The sequence below is a fragment of the Cicer arietinum genome, chromosome 4 (assembly GCF_000331145.2).
Source record: "Cicer arietinum cultivar CDC Frontier isolate Library 1 chromosome 4, Cicar.CDCFrontier_v2.0, whole genome shotgun sequence".
Lineage (NCBI taxonomy): Eukaryota > Viridiplantae > Streptophyta > Magnoliopsida > Fabales > Fabaceae > Cicer > Cicer arietinum.
The window spans coordinates 2,771,334-2,784,599 of NC_021163.2; the positions used below are offsets into that span (position 1 = coordinate 2,771,334).

The following is a 13,266-nucleotide window of genomic DNA, read 5'->3' on the forward strand; positions in this document are numbered from 1 at the left end:
TCCCTAGTTATGAAATTTACCCTAGATTTAAACTTTCCCCTCTTCTCTTTCAAATACACTAAATGTGCCTTTCTGTCTCTTTCAAAATACACATAGCTAACTTATTTCTTTTTATGCATATGATTTTTGAATGTGCTATAGTTTGCCATCTACTTGATCTTTTTTTTTTTCACAGTCTTATTAAATTTCAATAGTTAGTACTTAGGGAAATTAATCTTGTAGTTATTATTGCAACGTGTGGAGGTTTGCATCAATAATTTGGAACCAAGATAGATGTGATAGTCAAAGATAAAACTAATGGTAATTGACATTATGATATAATTGTTGAAACGAAATGGAAGGTATTATACAGAGGCGTATATAGAGCCTTTATTTGCAGGAAACGCACATTGTGCTTTACATCTTAGAAGAGCTTTTAAAACAAAAAGGAAAAAACGGAAATTAAAATCTTCATACAACAAACATAACAAACGACCATTCTTACATTTTTGTTCACCAAAATATATTCAACGTTCTTCGGTAGTAGTCATTATTAATTCTTGAATGGTGGGTAGTGGCTATATGGTAAAGGGTTGTAGTGAGGGGGTTTCTCCATTTTTTGAGGCTTCACTATAGGAGGTGGCTCATAAATAGGTGGTTTAACATGAGGAGGAGTGTGAAAGATCGGACGTCGGTGCTTTGGTGGTGGTTTTTCATAAGGGGTATGATACGTTGGTGGTGGTAGTGACTTCTCATAAGGTGGTTTATATATTGGTGGTAGTTTCTCATGAGGGTGTTGGTATTTTGGTGGTGGCTTTTCATGATGAGGTGGTTGATACTTTGATGGTGGTTTTTCATGATGAGGTGGTTGATATTCTGATGGTGGCTTCTCATGAGGCGGCTTATATTCTGGTGGTGGATTTTCATGTGGTGGTTTCTCGTGAGGAGGTTGGTACTCTGGTGGTGGATTCTCATGTGGAGGTTTTTCATACGGTGATTTCTCGTGAGGAGGTTGATGTTCTGGTGGTGATTTCTCATGAGGTGGTGGATACACTGGCGGTGGACTTTCATGTGGTGGTTGATACACTGGCGGTGGTTTCTCATGAGGAAGTTGGTACTCTGGTGGTGGTTTTTCGTGAGGTGGTTGAAATTCTGGTGGTGGCTTTTCATGAGGTGATTGATATTTTGGTGGTGGCTTTTCATGAGGTGGTTGGTACTCTGGTGGTGTATTCTCATGTGGTGGTTTCTCGTGAGGTGGTTGGTATTCTGGCGGTGGCTTTTCATGAGGTGGTTTCTCATGAGGAGGTTGGTACTCTGGTGGTGGTTTCTCGTGAGGTGGTTGAAATTCTGGTAGTGGTTTTTCATGAGGTGGTTGATATTCTGGTGGTGGCTTTTCATGAGGTGGTTGGTACTCTGGTGGTGTATTCTCATGTGGTGGTTTCTCGTGAGGTGGTTGGTATTCTGGCGGTGGCTTTTCATGAGGTGGTTTCTCATGAGGAGGTTGGTACTCTGGTGGTGGTTTCTCGTGAGGTGGTTGAAATTCTGGTGGTGGCTTTTCATGAGGTGGTTGATATTCTGGTGGTGGCTTTTCATGAGGTGGTTGGTACTCTGGTGGTGTATTCTCATGTGGTGGTTTCTCGTGAGGTGGATGGTATTCTGGCGGTGGCTTTTCATGAGGTGTTTTCTCATGAGGAGGTTGGTACTCTGGTGGTGGTTTCTCGTGAGGTGGCTGATATTCTGGTGGCGGGTTTTCATGTGGTGGTTTTTCATGAGGTGGCTGGTACTCTGGTGGTGGTTTTGCATGCGGTGGTTTCTCATGAGGTGGTTGATACTCTGGTGGTGGATTTTCATACGGTGGTTTCACATGAGGTGGTTGGTATTCTGGTGCTGGATTCTCACGAGGTGGCTCATGTTCTGGTGGCGGTTTCTCAAAAGGTGGAGGTAGATGCTCTGGTGGTGGTTTCTCATATGGTGGCTGGTACACTGGTGGTGGCTTTTCATGTGGAGGATGGTATACTGGTGGTGGGTATATTGGGGGCTTATATATTGGTGGTGGGTGAATTATTGGAGGTTTATAAACGGGCGATGGTTGATATTCTGGTGGTGTTTTTTCATGCGGTGGTTTCTCAATAGGTGGAGGTAGATACTCTGGTGGTGGTTTTTCATGTGGAGGATGATAAATTGGTGGTGGATAAATTATCGGAGGCTTATAAACGGGTGGTGGTATCTCTATTGGTGGAGGCTCATAAATAGGTGGTTTCTCGATTGGTGGAAGTTCATAAGTGGGTGGTTTGTAATTAGCGAACACTGGAGCGGTGAACATCACCACTCCAATAAGAAGTAATGTTAGATAGTTGAAAGAGACCATGTTTCGATTGTGATGAACATAAATGGAATGAGTGAACAAGTATTTATAAGGAATCAATGAGTGAAAATTTTGTGTGGAGGTCACCATCAAGTCCATGTGAATTCATTACATATAGTATTAAAATTAAAATATTCGACTAAGGTGAAAAGAGAGTATGTATTATCTGGAATTATTTTTAAGATTAAATAAGTTTTTAATTTTTTAAAATATCAATATTTTACTTTTAGTTGATAATTTTTTTTTTTAATTTTTTAGTCTCTAAATTTTTTTCATTTTTACTACTAACATAATTTAAATAATAATAATAATAATAATAATAATAATAATAATAATAATAATAATAATAATAATAATAATATTTGAATTGTGACCGAGGTGATCATTTTGAATCACGTCAAATTAATATATGATCTAATGATAGATTTGGATCTATTATTGAAAAAAATCAAAGTAATTTCATTGATTGGGATTGATTTAATGAGTCTTTATTGGTTTTATTTTTACACCTATATTGTGACATTTTGTAAGTTATCTTAAAATATCTTAAACAAGGAGGTGAATCATCTAGTCCATGGTGATGATGTTACGGAGGACGGACACATCTATTGGTTGTGTGGATAACTGTTTGCACTAAGTTAAAAAAAAAAATCAAATCTTTGTTAATACACTAAAAAATAAATAACATAATAAAGACAAAGAATACAGATAAATTTATATTATGGAGTGTGTCTTTATTTTATATTTTAATGTTTTTTAAAGGGTCATGCTAATAAGTGTTTCAATGACATTTTTTAAGGAATCAAAAAGGGAAATTAAAAATAATTTTTGAGTGCAAATTTTCTTTTTTAAATTTTCAAAGTATAAATTATACAATTTCTAATATTTTTTGTTTACATTTGAATGTTTAACTAATGCTCCAAATTATTGTTATAATAGTCTTTAAATATATTAAAATTTCAAAAACAAATCAATCTTAAGTTCTAGCATAATTGGCAAATACTCAATTTGTTATGTTGGACATCATTTCTTATTTCTGTAGTTATTTTGATGATAATTATATCATCTCTTATATATACCAAAACAAATTTAAAATATATTTTTTATTGATTTTTTTATCTTTAAATTTGTCTATAGTTTATTAATTTAATCTTCAAAATATTTTTTTTAATCAATTTGATCGATAAAATTATTAATAAAAAGTTATTTGATAATATGTTTATAGTTTTAATAAATTCAGAGAGTATAGCAACAATATATTACACATTTTAAAAGAAAAAATAATAGTTTTTTTTATTTTTTTTAAGTATTATACACATGTCAATAGATAAAAGAGATATATAGAACTCCTCTGCCAAAAGTTTTTGGGTCGGTCCTCTTTGTTGCAAGATCTTGTCATTTCTTGCTATCGACCAAAGGACATCTCCCACTCTTTACCTATGTGATTCTTCTAGGGCTAACCACAACAGTTGAGACCCACTATTTGAAATCATTAAACCATTCGTTTTGAGATAATCATAAAGGCACAAGGCCACTATTTGATGATAATTTTTTTATATTTGACTTCTTAACATGTGAGGACACATGATAACATTTACGATCTAAGAAAATTAAATTTTAGATCACTTTTGAAAAATTGTGAGAGGACAACCTAACTCTCTCTTATAATCTTAATATGTAATTTAATTATCACAATTTTCTAAACACAATCTAACTAACTCTCAATTTTTAATAATGACAAAAGTGTGATAGAAAAACTAAGAATGAAAAATGACACAAACTAATATAGAATAATAAATAAATTTGTATTTTTTTGTCTTACGATAGATATTATTTAAGATTTTTTACATACATATTAAAAAACTCATAACTATAAAAAAGAGAAAAATTATTTTATCATCTTAATTAATTATGTATTTGTTTTTCGTTATAATAATTAATATAAAATATAATAATATTTTAGAAGTTGTATATAAAATAATAATTGAACTGTATTATAAAAAAAATTTAAAATTTTAATGAAATTTGATAATAAATTAATAATAATCATTATAAGATTTTTTTTTTGGCTAAATTACATCTGTGGTCCCTTAACCTAATTTCAGGTTACGTTTTAGTCATTTATCTTATTTTTTTCCCGATTTAGTCCTTTATTCCTAATAATATTTAATAAAGTATGAAAATATGAGTTTATTTGAAGATTTGCTTTACGAATTTGATGAAATTTGTATTATATTGAAGAATATAATTAATTTTATGAGTTTTGATTACATTTTTTTTTTAATTTTTGTATAAAAAAGGATAACATTATTGAAATTTTAAAATATAAAATATCAAATTGTCACTTAAAATTAAAATAAAGGACCAAGTTGAGAAAAAAAAAAGATAAAGGACTAAAACGTTACCTAAAATTAAGTTAAAGGACCACAAATGTAATTTAGCCTTTTTTTTTTTTACAAAATGACGTCAGTGAGACAGAGGGATTAAAAGTTTAGGTCTCAACGCAGTGCGATACACGAGGAGTCACACACCCTAAATAATCAATAAACTTAAAAATTCAAAAAGAATCGTGTAGAAAGGGACAATTTTTTTTTCTTCTTTCAAAAGTGTCTTTTATTTAAGAAAAGAGGTAATAGACGTTATTATTATCAAAATATATATATATATATATATATATATATATATATATATATAAATGAATGATTATATTTGCTATTTATTACATGTAAATAATAAAGCATTTTAAATATATTTTTATTTTTTATAAAATTTCACCTTTTAATTTTTAATATTTATAAAATAAAATTTAACTTTTATTCTCTATAAAATTATTTAATACTGAAATGAAACATGTTTAAATATTTTTCAACTATAAAATTTTGAATAATTTTTTAACAGCTTATTTAGAATATTATAAAAAGTTTTTCAATAAAAATTTAGAATTTTTACTTTAGAATAAATTAAATATGATTTTTTAAATTAAAAAACATAAGATAAAAAGTAAATAAAAAATCAACTAAAAATGAAATTTTAAGTTTAATTTTTATGGAAGAACTTTTATAATAATATAAATGTTTTTGCAAATTTTTTTTGAAAAACATATATTAACTTAACAACAAAATCTAAATATTCATGATATTTTTATAGAAATTAACGATTGTATTTTTTATGAAGACTTAAATTAAAAAATTGAAATTTTATAGAGACCAATAATTTATTTTTAATAATAAATTAAAATTCTGTTGATTGTTAAGACGCATTGCAATTTGCAAGGGACGGTTCTCATCATTGATGTTTATAAATTTGATATGGTGGGTCAAATTTACATTAAGAATTCCAAATTTAATAATTAACAAATTTCACATTTGCCGTTCAGCCAAATAATTGTTTTAAACGGTCAAAATTAATAATTAGTTATTAATTATGTTAGTAATTTTTTCTTCATTCAGCTAAATTATGATTAATAATTTAATTTCATCAAATAATAAATTTAAGATTAACTAATTTTTTTTCAAAATAAGCATAATTTAAGAATTGTGATATTTATAATAAAAATTATAAAATATTATGCATTTAATGTCATAAAGCAATGTGAACCATAGAGAATTATTATTGCAAAAAAAGAAGAGCAAAAATATTATCTGTAAAACTTAATTTAACTGATAAATATGATAAATATCATATTATTATGATTAATACTTTATATGGAATCTATTATTGTGTGTATAAATTTTAGGGGTATTTGTCACTCTGTTAGAGATTAAATTTATAAATGAAGAGGAAAAATCATCACATATTCACATACAAGGATTAATGTATAAATTTTTATTATGATAAATTATTGGATTATAAATTATAAAAATAAAACTATAAAATAAATATGCATTTTAAAAATAGAAACTTTAAATATATTTTTGGTATCATTTTAATTAAACACAATTTTTGTCTTCTATTTTTAAATCATGGATTTTTATCCCTTAACTCGCTAGTTTTAAGTTTTTTTTTTTCGGTCAACCAAGTTTTAGGTTTATTTTTATGTCATCTATTCATTAATAACGTAGAATTATATTTAATAATGTGACATTGTTAATTTAAAATAGAAATAATTGATTTATAATAATAATAATAATAATAATTTATATGTCTTCAAATTCGGTATTTTGTAGTTGTGTGTGTGAGTGAAACTCTAATGATATTTACCATTTCTTTTACAAGATGAATAAACAAAAAAGAATAATATTTATATATTTTTTATTTTGAATAATGGTGGTCTATAATTTATATTTGAATAATAGTAGTAACTCTAGAATGAGAGATATGTCTTGTATGTGATCCTAAGCAATAGTCGGGATTTACATTGATCGTCACACTTATTGGAGAATCTAAGAGAGTGTCGAGAGTAGCAAGGGACTAAATGTTTTAAGATTCCTATGAGAACTTGAAACTACATATCTATTAAAAAAAATTAAAGTATTACATATATATGGGTCACCACTTTTATATATATAATCAACATTTGACTCATTCGTAATCAATATGGAACTTAGCCACTCACACTTAAACCCAACAATTTCTCCTCAATTACTAGTCTTTCACCTCCTATATTTGCATCACCGTTATTGCCAACAAAATACACATTTTGAATACATTGTTAATTTCGATTCAAGGATCCAATACACCAAGATCCACTACCACTCCTCTCTAAGTCAAACTAGAGCTCTAACGTCACTTATTGAAAAGACGAGAGGAGTGTCAGAAACAACAACAATCCAAATACTTCAGGACTACAAGAGACTTTGACACCACATCTCAATCCAAAAACACAAGGCAACAAATTATAGATATATGGATCACCACTCTTATATATTCAATATTTAACTCATTCTTAGTCAACCTGAGAGATAATCACTTACATTTGGTTTGGAACACTTAAAGAAAAGAAAACACACAAATTTAAACTTTTTTTATTGTTTGGTTTTAAACTATAGTAGAAAAGAAGGAAGAAGAAAAAAAAGAATATGTGACCCACAAAAATTCAATCTTTTTAAATTAATAAGAAAAAATGAATGTGAGAGAAAAGGTTGCAAAAAGACAATAATTTTTATTTGTTTTCAGTGTTGGCTTTTTATTTTTCTTTTTTAAAGGTTACTTATGTCATCTTGTAATGTTATTTATTTTATTCCTTTCACTTTCTACACTATCAAACAAGAGAAGATAATATATCTACCTTTCCTTTCTTCTATTTTCTCTTAAACCAAACAACTAAAAAATCATCGCACTTTCGACTTTCTTTCTTTGCTTCTATTCAGTGGTGGATCCAAGTTTTTCCTTCGATGGGGCAATCAAATGGTATATATATTTAAGTTAAAGAAAAATATTACTAACTCTTCAAACATTCATAATTATAATAATTAAACAAATTCAAAACGAAATGAGTTTATATAAATTACAATTATCGTCTACAAAATTTTATATTATGAAACTGTTTAATAATTTTTTTATTGTCAATACAATGAAAAATATTAATATATATATATAACGGATCATTTAATTAATTATTTTTAATATCATTTGCATTTAATTCTTCACAAAATTCATAGTATGGACACATCTTTTAATAGTTACAGTTGCTACAAACAAAATTAAAACTAACTTTAGAAATAAATATATCATTAGATTATATGCACAATATTATTTTTAAAACTATAAGATTTTTTAAAACTTAATAAAAATAATAGTGTTATTAAACTGATATTTTATTTTCTTGTGTGGACAACAGCCTGTTTACTCCATAGTTGATCGTCCTGTGCTTCTATTTTTTTCCCCTCACATTTCCTTCTTACTTTTTTATAAACCAAAGATAACTCAGCTTCATCTGATTTTTTTAATAAACAAAAATAAAGGGTTAGTTTAGCTCCATCTGATTTTTGATTTATTTTTATAAGCAAGCTCCATCTAACTCTTGATGCGTGATAGTAAGTACCAAATCAAACACGTAATAATAATTTATCAATCTTAATTTTGATAGTAAGTGTTTAATTTGAAAAAAGGGGAAGGTTCTTGACCTTTCGCAGATAACAAATATGACTACATATAAATAAATACTCATATATACTATTTTTGAAAGATTAATTTTTTTTAGTTTAGATAAAATTTAAAAGATTAGTTCACATATCACTTTCTCCGACAAAACATATACATGTTGAAACTAAGGTTAAATTTTGAAGTTTCGAAGAGGATAACGGAGTGGTTTATGAAACAGGATGATATCCACATACATCAACTTTATTGCGTTGGATAAACTGTTTGATATTGTAAAAAATAAAATACTGTTTTCAATCATTGCAACTATATACTTTTTATCAAATCCAAAATTGGCGAACACAACATGGGCTTTCTTGATACTTATCATCGGATCGGAGGACTCTACTAGCTACTCCTACACTTAATTTTCACACTACAATTTTTCTAAATTTTATTTTTGTCCACTTAAATTTCTGAAAATTAAATTGTTGAAATTTTTAGAATTTTTTCCTTTGACATTATGAAAATTCCAGACTAAAAAGTGAGTACCTAACATATTCGGAACACGTATAGATATTCCAATTTGTTTTTTTAAATTAAAATATTCTGTATTCCAAAAAAATTTAAAATTGAAATATAATTAATTTTTGAATCTTTCAAAATTGTATTTTTCAATTTTTAAAAAGCTCTAAACACTAAAAGATGGATAATGTAAAATTTTGCCAAAGTGTATTGTACCGAAGATTTCATAAGACTAAAAATTTGGAATATAAAAATTTGATCTAATATATTTGAGTTAAAAACATTTGTAAATCAAACTCTGTAATTTTTTATTTTGAAGATTTGAAAAAGTATTTTAAAAAATTTGGAATTAAAATATTTTGGAACTTATTTTTTATAGGAAAAATATTAAAAACTAAAATGTTTGTACTGAATATTTCACTTTTAAAATATCCAAAATTAAAAAAAGAGTTTAGACATATTAATCTGCAAAACTTTTGAGTTTTTTAAAATTTACTTTTTTAAATTTTGTGATTAAAAAAGTTATATCGATATTTTCATATAAAGTGTAGGGGTGAAATGACTAAGTACATAGGTGACAAGTAAATTCTCTTAGTTATGATTAGGATAGAAATAGGTCAGATTGAACTATTTATGGCTTTATCTACGATAGATTTAGATCATACTTTTTTTATATATAAATCAAAAGAATATTATTTTAAAAGTTTATTTAATTAAAAAATCAGGCTAAAACTGTTGAAAAAGTCTTTTAAATTATAAATTTATTATTATTTTATGTAATTTAAACATATTGTTCTACATTAATGTTTGAAATATTTAAAGGTATTATTTTAAATAAAATTAAAATTTGATATGTAATTTATGTTAAATACTCTAAAAATTTAGGTTAGATATCAAAATAAAACATAAGTTTGTTGTTATATTAACTTATTTGTCTATTTATAAAATCTTAACGATAAATGGTATAGATTTTTATAAAATAATAATAAAATAGACTTTTAAAAAAAAATTATTGGACTTTAAAAAATGTCAAGTCAAACCTTAAAATTAGGTATTTGAGAAATAATAAATCATATTTAAACTTAAATTTTTTAATGTAAGTCAAACTTCAACATTATAATATCTAACTTGGTTTAGTCTCTTTTCACTAGTAATTATTATCCTATGACACACAAACACTACAAGCAAATTGAGTTTGGTGTTATGACTCTTTGGTGCTATGAGCCGTGTTATATTGATCGTTGAAATTATAGGCTAAATTACATTTGTGGTTCTTTAACTTAATTTCAGGTAACGTTTTAGTCATTTATCTTTTTTTTTTCCGACTTGGTCCTTTATTTTAATTTTAAGTGATAATTTGATATTTTATGTTTTAAAATTTCAACAATGATATCCTTTTTTATACAAAAATTCAAAAAAAAATTCAATCAAAATTCATAAAATTAATTATATTCTTCAATATAATACAAATTTTATCAAATTCGTAACGCAAATCTTCAAATAAACTCATATTTTCATACTTTATTTGATATTTTTAGGAATAAATGACTAAATCGAAAAAAAAAAGAAGATAAAGGACTAAAACGTTACCTGAAATTAAGTTAAGGACCACATATGTAATTTAACCTGAAATTATATTACTACGTGAAATTGATCGCGTGATTTGACTTGTCGTATTTTAAATTAACGACTTAGAATAATTATAGAATGAACTGTGGTTATTCTCCAGCAAACAATCCAAATTCCGCTGCAAGTGACTAGATCCTTGTGAGTTGTGAGTGAACATATGGTGGTTGAACTATTATGCGGATATAATAATAATTATGTATTATTTATCATAGAAAATGAAATTTAATAAGTCAAATTTGATAACAAGAAAAATGCCATTTGACGTAAAAACAAGAAAAAAACAAGCAAATGGTATCTGTTAACCATGTCTTGGCTAGAATTGAGTATTTATATATTTTAAATTCTTGATATTCGATCTATATATAAATTCTATTAAGTGTTGTAGATGCATTCTATATCACGATTTTATGGTAGCAACATCTGTTAATAGATGCTTCAAAATATTTTTTATATGGTTGAAAAAGTAAAGGAGTTGGTTTATCGGTATTTCTATATTAATTATACGGTGAATATTTAGTCAATCATTAATTTTTTATTGAAATTTAATTTTTTATAGTATAAAATATACTTTTGAATTTTAACTTTCAATGATATATTTAGAAGTAGAGAATCAAAATCAGGAAGGTAGATTAATCATGGCCATTAAGCCAACTCTATGCCTATTGAGATTTGGTTGGAGGAGGTTCCTGACTCTATTAGTATATCAAGTGACTCACTATTAGTGGAATTTTTCAGATTAAATAAAAACTATTAATATATTAAAGATTTTTGCAAGAAAAATTAAGAAAGATTGTGAGTCGTTGATTATATAATTACCATCCTTTTTTTCGCCAAAAACCATAATTAGTGTAAGTTCAGTTGTTTAAAGTCACCCTCTTGTTGATTATTTCATTTCGTTTTTAAATAGTTCGTAACAAATATCCCTTTTTACCTTAGGCAATACTAAACATGTTCGCAAAAATAAACTGTGGACTAAAATTATAACAGAATTTTCTTACAAAGTTTAACTATCGTTTACATATTTAGTTATGTACCCTCTCTTATCTTCTAAAAGTAAATTGCCTATTTCGTTTAGACAAAGTTAGGCAAGGGATCATAAAATGATGACGTTATAGACCACATAACAAATATTTGTTTAACACATTAATAATAACTTATTATACAAATCGTACATTGACTGTGATTGTCAATTAATTACCAAGTTTTTTTTTTTGAGAATCAATTAGTTAAATGATAAATCTGTAATTGATTGTTGTGTCTTTGAATATCTATATAAAAATGTGGAAAAAAATATAATATAATAATTTTAATTTATTGTAAAAATTATATATGGGACAATTATTTATTAGTACTGACCTACAAGTTCAAATATAATATTTCACTAATTAATTAGTCAAAAGAAAAATATGTATTTGATTATTAGTATAATATTTCACTAATTAATTAGTAAAAAAAAATGTATTTAATTATTAATGTGTATGTTGAAATATTTTAAATAAAAGTGTGCCTAAAATTATTATACTTATTATAGTTTGTTGTACAAATTATACTGGAGATACATGTTAATCACTAACCAATTAATTAAAAAATGGTCATTTAGAAAACAAACAATTAAAAAACAAATATACATTTCATTATTAGTAATTTAGTATGTCTCTTGAATATTTTTTAGATAAAATTGAAGAAAATTATAATATACTAATTTTGACCAATGTTTGATATTTATTGGTCAGTGAACTAAAATATGCTCGTTCACTTATCAATTTGGTAAGAGAAGAATATGTATATAATGCTCCGTGACTCACTTATTTACTCATTTACTATAAAAAGAGATAATTATATAAAAAATACCATTAAATAGAAAAACTATATATTGAGATTTGAATAGTCATTTTTTCTATAGATAAAATAGTATAATTATCATTAAAAATTTATACAACTAGGTTTGAACATGAGACACAATGTTTAACTTAAGAATATCAAAATTCACTCTTTGATGAACATATTTGTATGGTAAAACACATGTTCAATACATGAATAATATATTAATTATAATTTTCTACAAAAGTTGCACAGATGATGAATGTTTATTTTGATTAATTTTTGTTAAAAATAATTTTTCACAAGTTATATGGTTAAAAGATAAATGTGTAGTTAATTATCTTCGTGTCTCTTCAACGTCTATTTGATAAAAATGTGAGAAAAATGTAATGTATAGTTTATTGTACGAATATATATAAGACAAATATTTATTGCGAATTTATAATTAGTTAAAAAGACAATCCTTCACAAATTAATTAATTAAAAAATAAATTTGTATTTGTATATTAGTGATCTCTTGAAAATTTGTCACTAACACATAAAAAAATATATAAAAAATTATAATTCATATTATAAAAATAAATGTTTGTCATTCACAAAATAGATAATTAAAAAATAAATATACATTTAATTTTTAGTATGTTTTTTTGAAAATTTTACAGATAATAAACTGAGGAACTTATAATATATTATTCAAGATTTATTGTTCAAACTATATAGACAGATTAAATATTGTCACTTATACATAAAATGGAAATTCTGAATAACGATTGCAACTTTTAATACACAAGAACTATATCGATAAATTAATTTTCTATTGTGATTTTTTTCATCAATTAGATTTTTTTTTTGACAGAATACTCAGATGATTTTATAAACCACTTCTACCAATTATATCAATTTAATTTAATTTCTTTCCATATATT

At 25.9% G+C, this 13,266-nt stretch overlaps 1 protein-coding gene across 1 annotated transcript; it reads right to left on the reverse strand.

Moving 5' to 3' along the window:
- Positions 1-289: 289 nt before the first annotated feature.
- Positions 290-2,355, reverse strand: LOC101502955 (uncharacterized). The gene has a single exon (XM_012714376.3). The coding sequence runs from the start codon at positions 2,345-2,347 to the stop codon at positions 533-535; it is 1,815 nt and encodes a 604-aa protein (XP_012569830.1). The 5' UTR covers positions 2,348-2,355; the 3' UTR covers positions 290-532.
- Positions 2,356-13,266: the final 10,911 nt, after the last annotated feature.

What these genes read in the sequence shown, in the direction of transcription:
- LOC101502955 (XM_012714376.3), bottom strand. Translation starts at nt 2,347, where the DNA reads ATGGTCTCTTTCAACTATCTAACATTACTTCTTATTGGAGTGGTGATG.